Source organism: Oncorhynchus keta, chromosome 17 (assembly GCF_023373465.1).
Source record: "Oncorhynchus keta strain PuntledgeMale-10-30-2019 chromosome 17, Oket_V2, whole genome shotgun sequence".
In the NCBI taxonomy this organism is placed as follows: domain Eukaryota; kingdom Metazoa; phylum Chordata; class Actinopteri; order Salmoniformes; family Salmonidae; genus Oncorhynchus; species Oncorhynchus keta.
The window spans coordinates 61,223,944-61,237,084 of NC_068437.1; the positions used below are offsets into that span (position 1 = coordinate 61,223,944).

At 49.8% G+C, this 13,141-nt stretch overlaps 1 protein-coding gene across 3 annotated transcripts in view; it reads left to right on the plus strand.

Moving 5' to 3' along the window:
• Positions 1-13,141, plus strand: part of LOC118380120 (E3 SUMO-protein ligase PIAS1-like) — a 68,280-nt gene that overhangs the window by 2,752 nt on the left and 52,387 nt on the right. For all 3 annotated transcript variants that reach the window (XM_052466878.1, XM_052466879.1, XM_052466881.1), the window contains exons 2-3: positions 11,091-11,508; positions 11,719-11,803. In XM_052466878.1, coding sequence (XP_052322838.1) covers positions 11,091-11,508; positions 11,719-11,803 — 503 coding nt within the window. The remainder of the gene's footprint in view (positions 1-11,090; positions 11,509-11,718; positions 11,804-13,141) is intronic.

A 13,141-nucleotide genomic window follows, 5' to 3' on the forward strand; every position in this document is an offset into this window, starting at 1 on the left:
GACGTGAGAGAACTTGGGAAGGTTGAACACCAGACGGGCTGCGGCGTTCTGGATGAGTTGTAGGGGTTTAATGGCACAGGCAGGGAGCCCAGCCAACAGCGAGTTGCAGTAATCCAGACGGGAGATGACAAGTGCCTGGATTAGGACCTGCGCCACTTCCTGTGTGAGGCAGGGTCGTACTCTGCGGATGTTGTAGAGCATGAACCTACAGGAACGGGCCACCGCCTTGATGTTAGTTGAGAACGACAGGGTGTTGTCCAGGATCACCCCAACCCAACAACCAGTAGACAGTATCAGTTTCCCATGACAGGCAGGTAGCCTAGTGGTTAGAGAGGCAGGTAGCCTAGTGGTTAGAGAGGCAGGTAGCCTAGTGGTTAGAGCGTTGGGCCAGTAACTGAAAGGTTGCTAGATCAAATCCCTGAGCTGACAGGGTAAAAATCTGTCATTCTACCCCTGAACGAGGCAGTTACCCGGTAATAATTTGTTCTTAATGTTCTTAACTGACTATCCTAGTTAAATAAACTGTAGTATGGAACTGTTGCTAAGAGTATTGCTCCTTCATCCTCTGTAATGTATTCCCTGTGAGTCTGTTACTAAGAGTATTGCTCCTTCATCCTCTGTAATGTATTCCCTGTGAGTCTGTTGCTAAGAGTATTGCTCCTTCATCCTCTGTAATGTATTCCCTGTGAGTCTGTTGCTAAGAGTATTGCTCCTTCATCCTCTGTAATGTATTCCCTGTGAGTCTGTTGCTAAGAGTATTGCTCCTTCATCCTCTGTAATGTATTCCCTGTGAGTCTGTTGCTAAGAGTATTGCTCCTTCATCCTCTGTAATGTATTCCCTGTGAGTCTGGTGATGATTTTCTTCCCCTGTTTAGAGAAATTAGCCATTTATTTCATTCTTTACATTCAGACAGACAGACAGAAAAGCAGACAGACAGACAGAAAAGCAGACAGACAGACAGAAAAGCAGACAGACAGACAGAAAAGCAGACAGACAGGCAGACAGACAGACAGAAAAGCAGACAGACAGGCAGACAGAAAAGCAGACAGGCAGACAGACAGGCAGCCATTTATTTCATTCTTTACGGGTAAATGACTGTGAAAGTACCATGTTTTGCCAACTACATGCCTCTGTTACTGTCGCAACCACACCCTTTTATCAAGTTTGATGTTCTCTTATGTGGATCACATTCTCTTTGCAACTTTGGGTAGAAAACCAATAGCTTTTGCTCATGATAACAATAAATAGGATGTTATTTACTATATTTAATGGCCAATTTGAGTGCAGTCAATTAGCTTAATTTCTCAGAGATGAAATTAATGTCTCAGGAATGCTAATCTGTTTCTAACTACATAAAGGATTTCAGAACAATCTGAGATGGTGGGTGTCAAAACTCTTTCCGGTTGCTTTTTGAGGTGGAATGAATGCTATTTTGTCTAGTGAAGGCTAGGTTCCGGTTGTAATTTGTGTAGAGGAGAGACCCTTGCCCACAGATCACCACCGAATGAATCTATCCATGAAGCATCTTAGTGTAGGAGTGCTGCTTGAGACAAGACCATAGACTCCTCTGGTGTCTAGAGCCTGCCAGCCGAGAGACAAGACCATAGACTCCTATGGTGTCTAGAGCCTGCCAGCCTAGAGACAAGACCATAGACTCCTGTGGTGTCTAGAGCCAGCCAGCCTAGAGACAAGACCATAGACTCCTATGGTGTCTAGAGCCTGTCAGCCTAGAGACAAGACCATAGACTCCTATGGTGTCTAGAGCCTGCCAGCCGAGAGACAAGACTGTAGACTCCTGTGGTGTCTAGAGCCTGCCAGCCTAGAGACAAGACCATAGACTCCTATGGTGTCTAGAGCCTGTCAGCCTAGAGACAAGACCATAGACTCCTCTGGTGTCTAGAGCCTTCCAGCCTAGAGACAAGACCATAGACTCCTATGGTGTCTAGAGCCTTCCAGCCTAGAGACAAGACCATAGACTCCTATGGTGTCTAGAGCCTGCCAGCCTAGAGACAAGACCATAGACTCCTCTGGTGTCTAGAGCCTGCCAGCCTAGAGACAAGACCATAGACTCCTCTGGTGTCTAGAGCCTGCCAGCCTAGAGACAAGACCATAGACTCCTCTGGTGTCTAGAGCCTGCCAGCCTAGAGACAAGACCATAGACTCCTATGGTGTCTAGAGCCTGCCAGCCTAGAGACAAGACCATAGACTCCTCTGGTGTCTAGAGCCTGCCAGCCTAGAGACAAGACCATAGACTCCTATGGTGTCTAGAGCCTGCCAGCCTAGAGACAAGACCATAGACTCCTATGGTGTCTAGAGCCTGCCAGCCTAGAGACAAGACCATAGACTCCTGTGGTGTCTAGAGCCTGCCAGCCTAGAGACAAGACCATAGACTCCTGTGGTGTCTAGAGCCTGCCAGCCTAGAGACAAGACCATAGACTCCTATGGTGTCTAGAGCCTGCCAGCCTAGAGACAAGACCATAGACTCCTATGGTGTCTAGAGCCTGCCAGCCTAGAGACAAGACCATAGACTCCTCTGGTGTCTAGAGCCTGCCAGCCTAGAGACAAGACTGTAGACTCCTATGGTGTCTAGAGCCTGCCAGCCTAGAGACAAGACCATAGACTCCTCTGGTGTCTAGAGCCTGCCAGCCTAGAGACAAGACCATAGACTCCTATGGTGTCTAGAGCCAGCCAGCCTAGAGACAAGACCATAGACTCCTATGGTGTCTAGAGCCTGCCAGCCTAGAGACAAGACCATAGACTCCTATGGTGTCTAGAGCCTGCCAGCCAAGAGACAAGACTGTAGACTCCTGTGGTGTCTAGAGCCTGCCAGCCTAGAGACAAGACCATAGACTCCTATGGTGTCTAGAGCCTGCCAGCCTAGAGACAAGACCATAGACTCCTATGGTGTCTAGAGCCTGCCAGCCTAGAGACAAGACCATAGACTCCTATGGTGTCTAGAGCCTGCCAGCCTAGAGACAAGACTGTAGACTCCTATGGTGTCTAGAGCCTGCCAGCCTAGAGACAAGACCATAGACTCCTATGGTGTCTAGAGCCTGCCAGCCTAGAGACAAGACCATAGACTCCTATGGTGTCTAGAGCCTGCCAGCCTAGAGACAAGACCATAGACTCCTATGGTGTCTAGAGCCTGCCAGCCTAGAGACAAGACCATAGACTCCTATGGTGTCTAGAGCCTGTCAGCCTAGAGACAAGACCATAGACTCCTATGGTGTCTAGAGCCTGCCAGCCTAGAGACAAGACCATAGACTCCTATGGTGTCTAGAGCCTGCCAGCCTAGAGACAAGACCATAGACTCCTGTGGTGTCTAGAGCCTGCCAGCCTAGAGACAAGACCATAGACTCCTATGGTGTCTAGAGCCTGCCAGCCAAGAGACAAGACCATAGACTCCTATGGTGTCTAGAGCCTGCCAGCCTAGAGACAAGACTGTAGACTCCTATGGTGTCTAGAGCCTGCCAGCCTAGAGACAAGACCATAGACTCCTATGGTGTCTAGAGCCTGCCAGCCAAGAGACAAGACCATAGACTCCTATGGTGTCTAGAGCCTGCCAGCCGAGAGACAAGACCATAGACTCCTATGGTGTCTAGAGCCTGCCAGCCGAGAGACAAGACCATGACTCCTGGTGAAAGCCTAAAAAGACCATAGACTTATGGTGTCACCAGCAACATAATTGACTATTTGTCTAGAGCCTTCCAGCCTAAAAAGACCTGTTGATTGTCCCTTTAGCCTCAGACAAGACTGTAGACTCCTATGTTGTCTAGTGCCTTCCAGCCAAAACAAGACCATAGACTTATGGTGTCAGAGCCTGAGCCGACAAGACCATAGACTCCTATGGTGTCTAGAGCCTGCCAGCCGAGAACAAGACCATAGACTCCTATGGTGTCTAGAGCCTGCCAGCCTAGAGACAAGACCATAGACTCCTATGGTGTCTAGAGCCTGTCAGCAAAGACCAGACTCCTATGGTGTCTAATGCCAGAGACAAGACCATGTTCTGGTGATCTGTCCAAAGCAAGACAGACTCCTATGGTGTAATGCCAGCATGTTCTGTTGATCTGTCCAAGCCTAGCAAGACTGTAGACTGCCTATGGTGTCTAGAGCCTGCCAGCCAGAGACAAGACCAGCGTGTTCTGTTGAGCTGTCCAAACAAGACCAGAGTGTAATGCCAGCCTAGAGACAAGACTGTTGATCTGTCCAAAGCCAGCCTAGAGACAAGACCATAGACTCCTGTGGTGTCTGAGCCTTGAGCTGCCAGCCTAGAGACAAGACCAAAGCCCTGAGGTGTCTAGAGCCTGCCAGCCTAGAGACAAGACTGTAGACTCTATGGTGTGAGCTGCCCAGAGACAAGACCAGACTCCTCTGGTGTCTAGATGCCAGCCTAGAGACAAGACCATGACTTGATGGTGTCCAAGCCTGCAGCCTAGAGACAAGACCATAGACTCCTGTGGTGTCTGAGCCTGCCAGCCTAGAGACAAGACCATAGACTCCTGTGGTGTCTAATGCCAGCCTAGAGACAAGACTGTAGACTCCTATGGTGTCTAGAGCTGTCAGCCTAAGACAAGACCAGAGTGTAAGCCTGCCAGCCTAGAGACAAGACCATAGACTCCTTGGTGTCTGAGCCTGTCCAGCCTAGAGACAAGACCATAGACTCCTGTGGTGTTGAGCCTGCCAGCCTAGAGACAAGACTGTAGACTCCTCTGGTGTCTAGAGCCTGCCAGCCTAGAGACAAGACCATAGACTCCTCTGGTGTCTAGAGCCTGCCAGCCTAGAGACAAGACCATAGACTCCTATGGTGTAAGCCTGCCAGCCTAGAGACAAGACCATGACTCTGTGTCTAGAGCCTGCAGCCTAGAGACAAGACCATAGACTCCTCTGGTGTCTGAGCCTGCCAGCCTAGAGACAAGACCAGACTCCTATGGTGTCTAGAGCCTGAGCTGAGACAAGACCATAGAGGTGTCTAGAGCCTGCCAGCCTAGAGACAAGACCATGACTCCTATGATCTGAGCCTCCAGCCTAGAGACAAGACCATAGAGGTGTAATGCCAGCCTGAGACAAGACCATAGACTCTGTCCAAAGCCAGCCAGCCTGAGACAAGACCAGACTCCTGGTGTCTAGAGCCTCCAGTCTAGAGACAAGACCAGACTCCTCTGGTGTCTAGAGCCTGCCAGCCGAGAGACAAGACCATAGACTCCTATGGTGTCTGAGCTGTCAGCAAAAGACCAGACTCCTATGGTGTCTAATGCCAGCCTCGCTGTTCTGAAATAAAACATGATCTGCCACCACAACATAATTGACTATTTCAGAAGTTATAAAATACCTGTTGATTGTCCCTTTACTCACACAAGTTGTGTTCCCCAAAATGTAGCTTTGCAGTGAGACAAAGCCAGAGTGTAATGCCAGCGTGTTCTGTTGATCTGTCCAAAGCCAGAGTGTAATGCCAGCGTGTTCTGTTGATCTGTCCAAAGCCAGAGTGTAATGCCAGCATGTTCTGTTGATCTGTCCAAAGCCAGAGTGTAATGCCAGCGTGTTCTGTTGATCTGTCCAAAGCCAGAGTGTAATGCCAGCGTGTTCTGTTGATCTGTCCAAAGCCAGAGTGTAATGCCAGCGTGTTCTGTTGATCTGTCCAAAGCCAGAGTGTAATGCCAGCGTGTTCTGTTGATCTGTCCAAAGCCAGAGTGTAATGCCAGCATGTTCTGTTGATCTGTCCAAAGCCAGAGTGTAATGCCAGCGTGTTCTGTTGATCTGTCCAAAGCCAGAGTGTAATGCCAGCGTGTTCTGTTGATCTGTCCAAAGCCAGAGTGTAATGCCAGCGTGTTCTGTTGATCTGTCCAAAGCCAGAGTGTAATGCCAGCGTGTTCTGTTGATCTGTCCAAAGCCAGAGTGTAATGCCAGCGTGTTCTGTTGATCTGTCCAAAGCCAGTGTGTAATGCCAGCGTGTTCTGTTGATCTGTCCAAAGCCAGTGTGTAATGCCAGCGTGTTCTGTTGATCTGTCCAAAGCCAGAGTGTAATGCCAGCGTGTTCTGTTGATCTGTCCAAAGCCAGAGTGTAATGCCAGCGTGTTCTGTTGATCTGTCCAAAGCCAGAGTGTAATGCCAGCATGTTCTGTTGATCTGTCCAAAGCCAGAGTGTAATGCCAGCGTGTTCTGTTGATCTGTCCAAAGCCAGAGTGTAATGCCAGCGTGTTCTGTTGATCTGTCCAAAGCCAGAGTGTAATGCCAGCGTGTTCTGTTGATCTGTCCAAAGCCAGAGTGTAATGCCAGCGTGTTCTGTTGATCTGTCCAAAGCCAGAGTGTAATGCCAGCGTGTTCTGTTGATCTGTCCAAAGCCAGAGTGTAATGCCAGCGTGTTCTGTTGATCTGTCCAAAGCCAGTGTGTAATGCCAGCATGTTCTGTTGATCTGTCCAAAGCCAGAGTGTAATGCCAGCGTGTTCTGTTGATCTGTCCAAAGCCAGAGTGTAATGCCAGCGTGTTCTGTTGATCTGTCCAAAGCCAGAGTGTAATGCCAGCATGTTCTGTTGATCTGTCCAAAGCCAGAGTGTAATGCCAGCGTGTTCTGTTGATCTGTCCAAAGCCAGAGTGTAATGCCAGCATGTTCTGTTGATCTGTCCAAAGCCAGAGTGTAATGCCAGCGTGTTCTGTTGATCTGTCCAAAGCCAGAGTGTAATGCCAGCGTGTTCTGTTGATCTGTCCAAAGCCAGAGTGTAATGCCAGCGTGTTCTGTTGATCTGTCCAAAGCCAGAGTGTAATGCCAGCGTGTTCTGTTGATCTGTCCAAAGCCAGAGTGTAATGCCAGCGTGTTCTGTTGATCTGTCCAAAGCCAGAGTGTAATGCCAGCGTGTTCTGTTGATCTGTCCAAAGCCAGAGTGTAATGCCAGCGTGTTCTGTTGATCTGTCCAAAGCCAGAGTGTAATGCCAGCGTGTTCTGTTGATCTGTCCAAAGCCAGAGTGTAATGCCAGCGTGTTCTGTTGATCTGTCCAAAGCCAGAGTGTAATGCCAGCGTGTTCTGTTGATCTGTCCAAAGCCAGAGTGTAATGCCAGCGTGTTCTGTTGATCTGTCCAAAGCCAGAGTGTAATGCCAGCGTGTTCTGTTGATCTGTCCAAAGCCAGAGTGTAATGCCAGCGTGTTCTGTTGATCTGTCCAAAGCCAGAGTGTAATGCCAGCGTGTTCTGTTGATCTGTCCAAAGCCAGAGTGTAATGCCAGCGTGTTCTGTTGATCTGTCCAAAGCCAGAGTGTAATGCCAGCATGTTCTGTTGATCTGTCCAAAGCCAGAGTGTAATGCCAGCGTGTTCTGTTGATCTGTCCAAAGCCAGAGTGTAATGCCAGCGTGTTCTGTTGATCTGTCCAAAGCCAGAGTGTAATGCCAGCGTGTTCTGTTGATCTGTCCAAAGCCAGAGTGTAATGCCAGCGTGTTCTGTTGATCTGTCCAAAGCCAGAGTGTAATGCCAGCATGTTCTGTTGATCTGTCCAAAGCCAGAGTGTAATGCCAGCGTGTTCTGTTGATCTGTCCAAAGCCAGAGTGTAATGCCAGCGTGTTCTGTTGATCTGTCCAAAGCCAGAGTGTAATGCCAGCGTGTTCTGTTGATCTGTCCAAAGCCAGAGTGTAATGCCAGCGTGTTCTGTTGATCTGTCCAAAGCCAGAGTGTAATGCCAGCGTGTTCTGTTGATCTGTCCAAAGCCAGAGTGTAATGCCAGCGTGTTCTGTTGATCTGTCCAAAGCCAGAGTGTAATGCCAGCGTGTTCTGTTGATCTGTCCAAAGCCAGAGTGTAATGCCAGCGTGTTCTGTTGATCTGTCCAAAGCCAGAGTGTAATGCCAGCGTGTTCTGTTGATCTGTCCAAAGCCAGAGTGTAATGCCAGCGTGTTCTGTTGATCTGTCCAAAGCCAGAGTGTAATGCCAGCGTGTTCTGTTGATCTGTCCAAAGCCAGAGTGTAATGCCAGCATGTTCTGTTGATCTGTCCAAAGCCAGAGTGTAATGCCAGCGTGTTCTGTTGATCTGTCCAAAGCCAGAGTGTAATGCCAGCGTGTTCTGTTGATCTGTCCAAAGCCAGAGTGTAATGCCAGCGTGTTCTGTTGATCTGTCCAAAGCCAGAGTGTAATGCCAGCGTGTTCTGTTGATCTGTCCAAAGCCAGAGTGTAATGCCAGCGTGTTCTGTTGATCTGTCCAAAGCCAGAGTGTAATGCCAGCGTGTTCTGTTGATCTGTCCAAAGCCAGAGTGTAATGCCAGCATGTTCTGTTGATCTGTCCAAAGCCAGAGTGTAATGCCAGCGTGTTCTGTTGATCTGTCCAAAGCCAGAGTGTAATGCCAGCGTGTTCTGTTGATCTGTCCAAAGCCAGAGTGTAATGCCAGCATGTTCTGTTGATCTGTCCAAAGCCAGAGTGTAATGCCAGCGTGTTCTGTTGATCTGTCCAAAGCCAGAGTGTAATGCCAGCGTGTTCTGTTGATCTGTCCAAAGCCAGAGTGTAATGCCAGCGTGTTCTGTTGATCTGTCCAAAGCCAGAGTGTAATGCCAGCGTGTTCTGTTGATCTGTCCAAAGCCAGAGTGTAATGCCAGCGTGTTCTGTTGATCTGTCCTAATCCAGAGTGTAATGCCAGCATGTTCTGTTGATCTGTCCAAAGCCAGAGTGTAATGCCAGCGTGTTCTGTTGATCTGTCCAAAGCCAGAGTGTAATGCCAGCGTGTTCTGTTGATCTGTCCAAAGCCAGAGTGTAATGCCAGCGTGTTCTGTTGATCTGTCCAAAGCCAGAGTGTAATGCCAGCGTGTTCTGTTGATCTGTCCAAAGCCAGAGTGTAATGCCAGCGTGTTCTGTTGATCTGTCCTAATCCAGAGTGTAATGCCAGCATGTTCTGTTGATCTGTCCAAAGCCAGAGTGTAATGCCAGCGTGTTCTGTTGATCTGTCCAAAGCCAGAGTGTAATGCCAGCGTGTTCTGTTGATCTGTCCAAAGCCAGAGTGTAATGCCAGCGTGTTCTGTTGATCTGTCCAAAGCCAGAGTGTAATGCCAGCGTGTTCTGTTGATCTGTCCAAAGCCAGAGTGTAATGCCAGCGTGTTCTGTTGATCTGTCCAAAGCCAGAGTGTAATGCCAGCGTGTTCTGTTGATCTGTCCAAAGCCAGAGTGTAATGCCAGCGTGTTCTGTTGATCTGTCCAAAGCCAGAGTGTAATGCCAGCGTGTTCTGTTGATCTGTCCAAAGCCAGAGTGTAATGCCAGCGTGTTCTGTTGATCTGTCCAAAGCCAGAGTGTAATGCCAGCGTGTTCTGTTGATCTGTCCAAAGCCAGAGTGTAATGCCAGCGTGTTCTGTTGATCTGTCCAAAGCCAGAGTGTAATGCCAGCGTGTTCTGTTGATCTGTCCAAAGCCAGAGTGTAATGCCAGCGTGTTCTGTTGATCTGTCCAAAGCCAGAGTGTAATGCCAGCGTGTTCTGTTGATCTGTCCAAAGCCAGAGTGTAATGCCAGCGTGTTCTGTTGATCTGTCCAAATCCAGAGTGTAATGCCAGCGTGTTCTGTTGATCTGTCCAAAGCCAGAGTGTAATGCCAGCGTGTTCTGTTGATCTGTCCAAAGCCAGAGTGTAATGCCAGCATGTTCTGTTGATCTGTCCAAAGCCAGAGTGTAATGCCAGCGTGTTCTGTTGATCTGTCCAAAGCCAGAGTGTAATGCCAGCATGTTCTGTTGATCTGTCCAAAGCCAGAGTGTAATGCCAGCGTGTTCTGTTGATCTGTCCTAATCCAGAGTGTAATGCCAGCGTGTTCTGTTGATCTGTCCAAAGCCAGAGTGTAATGCCAGCGTGTTCTGTTGATCTGTCCTAATCCAGAGTGTAATGCCAGCGTGTTCTGTTGATCTGTCCAAAGCCAGAGTGTAATGCCAGCGTGTTCTGTTGATCTGTCCAAAGCCAGAGTGTAATGCCAGCATGTTCTGTTGATCTGTCCAAAGCCAGAGTGTAATGCCAGCGTGTTCTGTTGATCTGTCCAAAGCCAGAGTGTAATGCCAGCGTGTTCTGTTGATCTGTCCAAAGCCAGAGTGTAATGCCAGCGTGTTCTGTTGATCTGTCCAAAGCCAGAGTGTAATGCCAGCGTGTTCTGTTGATCTGTCCAAAGCCAGAGTGTAATGCCAGCGTGTTCTGTTGATCTGTCCAAAGCCAGAGTGTAATGCCAGCGTGTTCTGTTGATCTGTCCAAAGCCAGAGTGTAATGCCAGCATGTTCTGTTGATCTGTCCAAAGCCAGAGTGTAATGCCAGCGTGTTCTGTTGATCTGTCCTAATCCAGAGTGTAATGCCAGCGTGTTCTGTTGATCTGTCCAAAGCCAGAGTGTAATGCCAGCGTGTTCTGTTGATCTGTCCAAAGCCAGAGTGTAATGCCAGCGTGTTCTGTTGATCTGTCCAAATCCAGAGTGTAATGCCAGCGTGTTCTGTTGATCTGTCCAAAGCCAGAGTGTAATGCCAGCGTGTTCTGTTGATCTGTCCAAAGCCAGAGTGTAATGCCAGCGTGTTCTGTTGATCTGTCCTAATCCAGAGTGTAATGCCAGCGTGTTCTGTTGATCTGTCCAAAGCCAGAGTGTAATGCCAGCGTGTTCTGTTGATCTGTCCAAAGCCAGAGTGTAATGCCAGCATGTTCTGTTGATCTGTCCAAAGCCAGAGTGTAATGCCAGCGTGTTCTGTTGATCTGTCCAAAGCCAGAGTGTAATGCCAGCGTGTTCTGTTGATCTGTCCAAAGCCAGAGTGTAATGCCAGCGTGTTCTGTTGATCTGTCCTAATCCAGAGTGTAATGCCAGCGTGTTCTGTTGATCTGTCCAAAGCCAGAGTGTAATGCCAGCGTGTTCTGTTGATCTGTCCAAAGCCAGAGTGTAATGCCAGCGTGTTCTGTTGATCTGTCCAAAGCCAGAGTGTAATGCCAGCGTGTTCTGTTGATCTGTCCAAAGCCAGAGTGTAATGCCAGCGTGTTCTGTTGATCTGTCCAAAGCCAGAGTGTAATGCCAGCATGTTCTGTTGATCTGTCCTAATCCAGAGTGTAATGCCAGCATGTTCTGTTGATCTGTCCTAATCCTGCAATAATACTTATAATTTCCTTCCTCTCAAAGCAAATGGTGATGAGCCTTCGTGTTTCAGAGCTACAAGTGTTACTAGGCTACGCAGGACGCAACAAACACGGCCGCAAACACGAACTGTTGACCAAAGCCCTGCACCTCCTTAAGGCCGGCTGCAGCCCCGCTGTCCAGATGAAGGTGAAGGAGCTGTACAGACGCCGCTTCCCCACCAAGATGGTGTCTCCGGTGGACCTGGCCCTGCCCAGTGTCCACTCCACCCTGTCTGGAGGCCTCACCTCGCTGGGGTTTGACAGCCACGGGTCCCCCTCGCCCCTCTCCCTGCTTGGGCCCAAACACGAGCTGGGCCTGCCCCACCTGCCCTCCTCCCTTCACCCCGTACACCCTGACGTCACGCTGCAGAGACTGCCCTTTTATGACATGCTGGATGAGCTCATCAAACCCACCAGCCTGGGTGAGTAGTCTGGTGCATGTCTGTCTGTCTGGCTTCTCATGTGATAGAATTCAACAGTGTGCAGGTGGTATCTTTCTTTAATCAATTTACCGTTTGTACTCTGCACCTGCAATTAAGTGGATGGACCAAATGTGCTTCCGTGTCATTGTCTGTCTTGGTACGGTGAGTTGGCTGAGTCTTCATCCTCTCTCTGTGTGCTTTTGTCCCCAGCCTCAGACAACAGTCAGCGGTTTCAGGAGACGTGTTATGCCTTCGCACTGACACCTCAGCAGGTCCAGCAGATCAGCAGCTCCATGTAAGACTGGCGGGGGGTATGTTAGAGGATGGGGGAGGGGGTTTATTTTATTAGAGGATGGGGATGGGGGGTTGTTAGAGGATGGGGATGGGGGGTTGTTAGAGGATGGGGATGGGGGAGGGGTGGTTTGGGGGGATGGGGGGGATGGTTTGGGGATGGGGGATGGGGGGTTGTTAGAGGATGGGGATGGGGGTTGTTAGAGGATGGGGATGGGGGTGGTTTGGGGATGGGGGGTTGTTAGAGGATGGGGATGGGGGTTGTTAGAGGATGGGGATGGGGGTGGTTTGGGGATGGGGGAGGGGGGGATGGTTTGGGGATGGGGGTTGTTAGAGGATGGGGATGGGGGTTGGGATGGGGGTGGTTTGGGGAGGGGGGGAGAGGATTGGAGGATGGGGGTTAGAGGATGGGGGTGTAGAGGATGGGGGTTAGAGGATGGGGGGTTAGAGGATGGGGGTTAGGGATGGGGACAGGAAGGAGAGTGGAGGGGATTAGGGAAGGTGAGGAGAGAATAGGAGAGGGGATGGAGGGGAGGAAAGGGAAAGAGAGTTGAGTGGAAGGGGGGCGGGAGACGAGATAATAGGAGAGTGGAGGGTGGTAGGGAGAATAGCGGAGTGGAAGGGGGAGGGGAGTGGAGAATAGTTTGAGGATTGGGGAGGGGGGGTTAGAGGATAGGGGACAGGAAGGAGAGGGGGAGGATAGGGGACCGGGAGGAAAGGGAATGAGAGTTGAGAGGGGGGGCGGGAGGAGAGAGAATAGAGTGGGGGAGGGGGAGAGAATAAGAGAGTGGGGGAGGGGAGTGTGAAAGGAGAATTAAGGACTGACCGCTGTACATGATGCCCCTATCTAAAGCAATAAAACACACAGAACCACAGAGAGTGTCTGTCTTTACAGTATCTCCCTCAGATAAGGATGTTACTGGTTTCAAATCATACTCGCGCTAGGAGTTATTCTCCTTATGAAAAATAACATAGACATGGAAGAAATACAGTTTATAAACTGCAAGTCGATTGGATAATGCATGTTCTATTTGGAAGTCATGTTTATTCTCACTTTGCTGGACTTCTCACCTAAGTCTGCCTGTCTGCCTGTCTGTCTGCCTGTCTGTCTGCCTGTCTGTCTGTCTGTCTGTCTGTCTGTCTGTCTGCCTGTCTCTGTCTGCCTGCCTGTCTCTGTCTGCCTGTCTGTCTGTCTGCCTGTCTGTCTGCCTGCCTGTCTGTCTGTCTGCCTGTCTCTGTCTGCCTGTCTGTCTGCCTGCCTGTCTCTGTCTGTCTGTCTCTGTCTGTGTCTGTCTGCCTGTCTGTCTGTCTGCCTGCCTGTCTCTGTCTGCCTGTCTCTGTC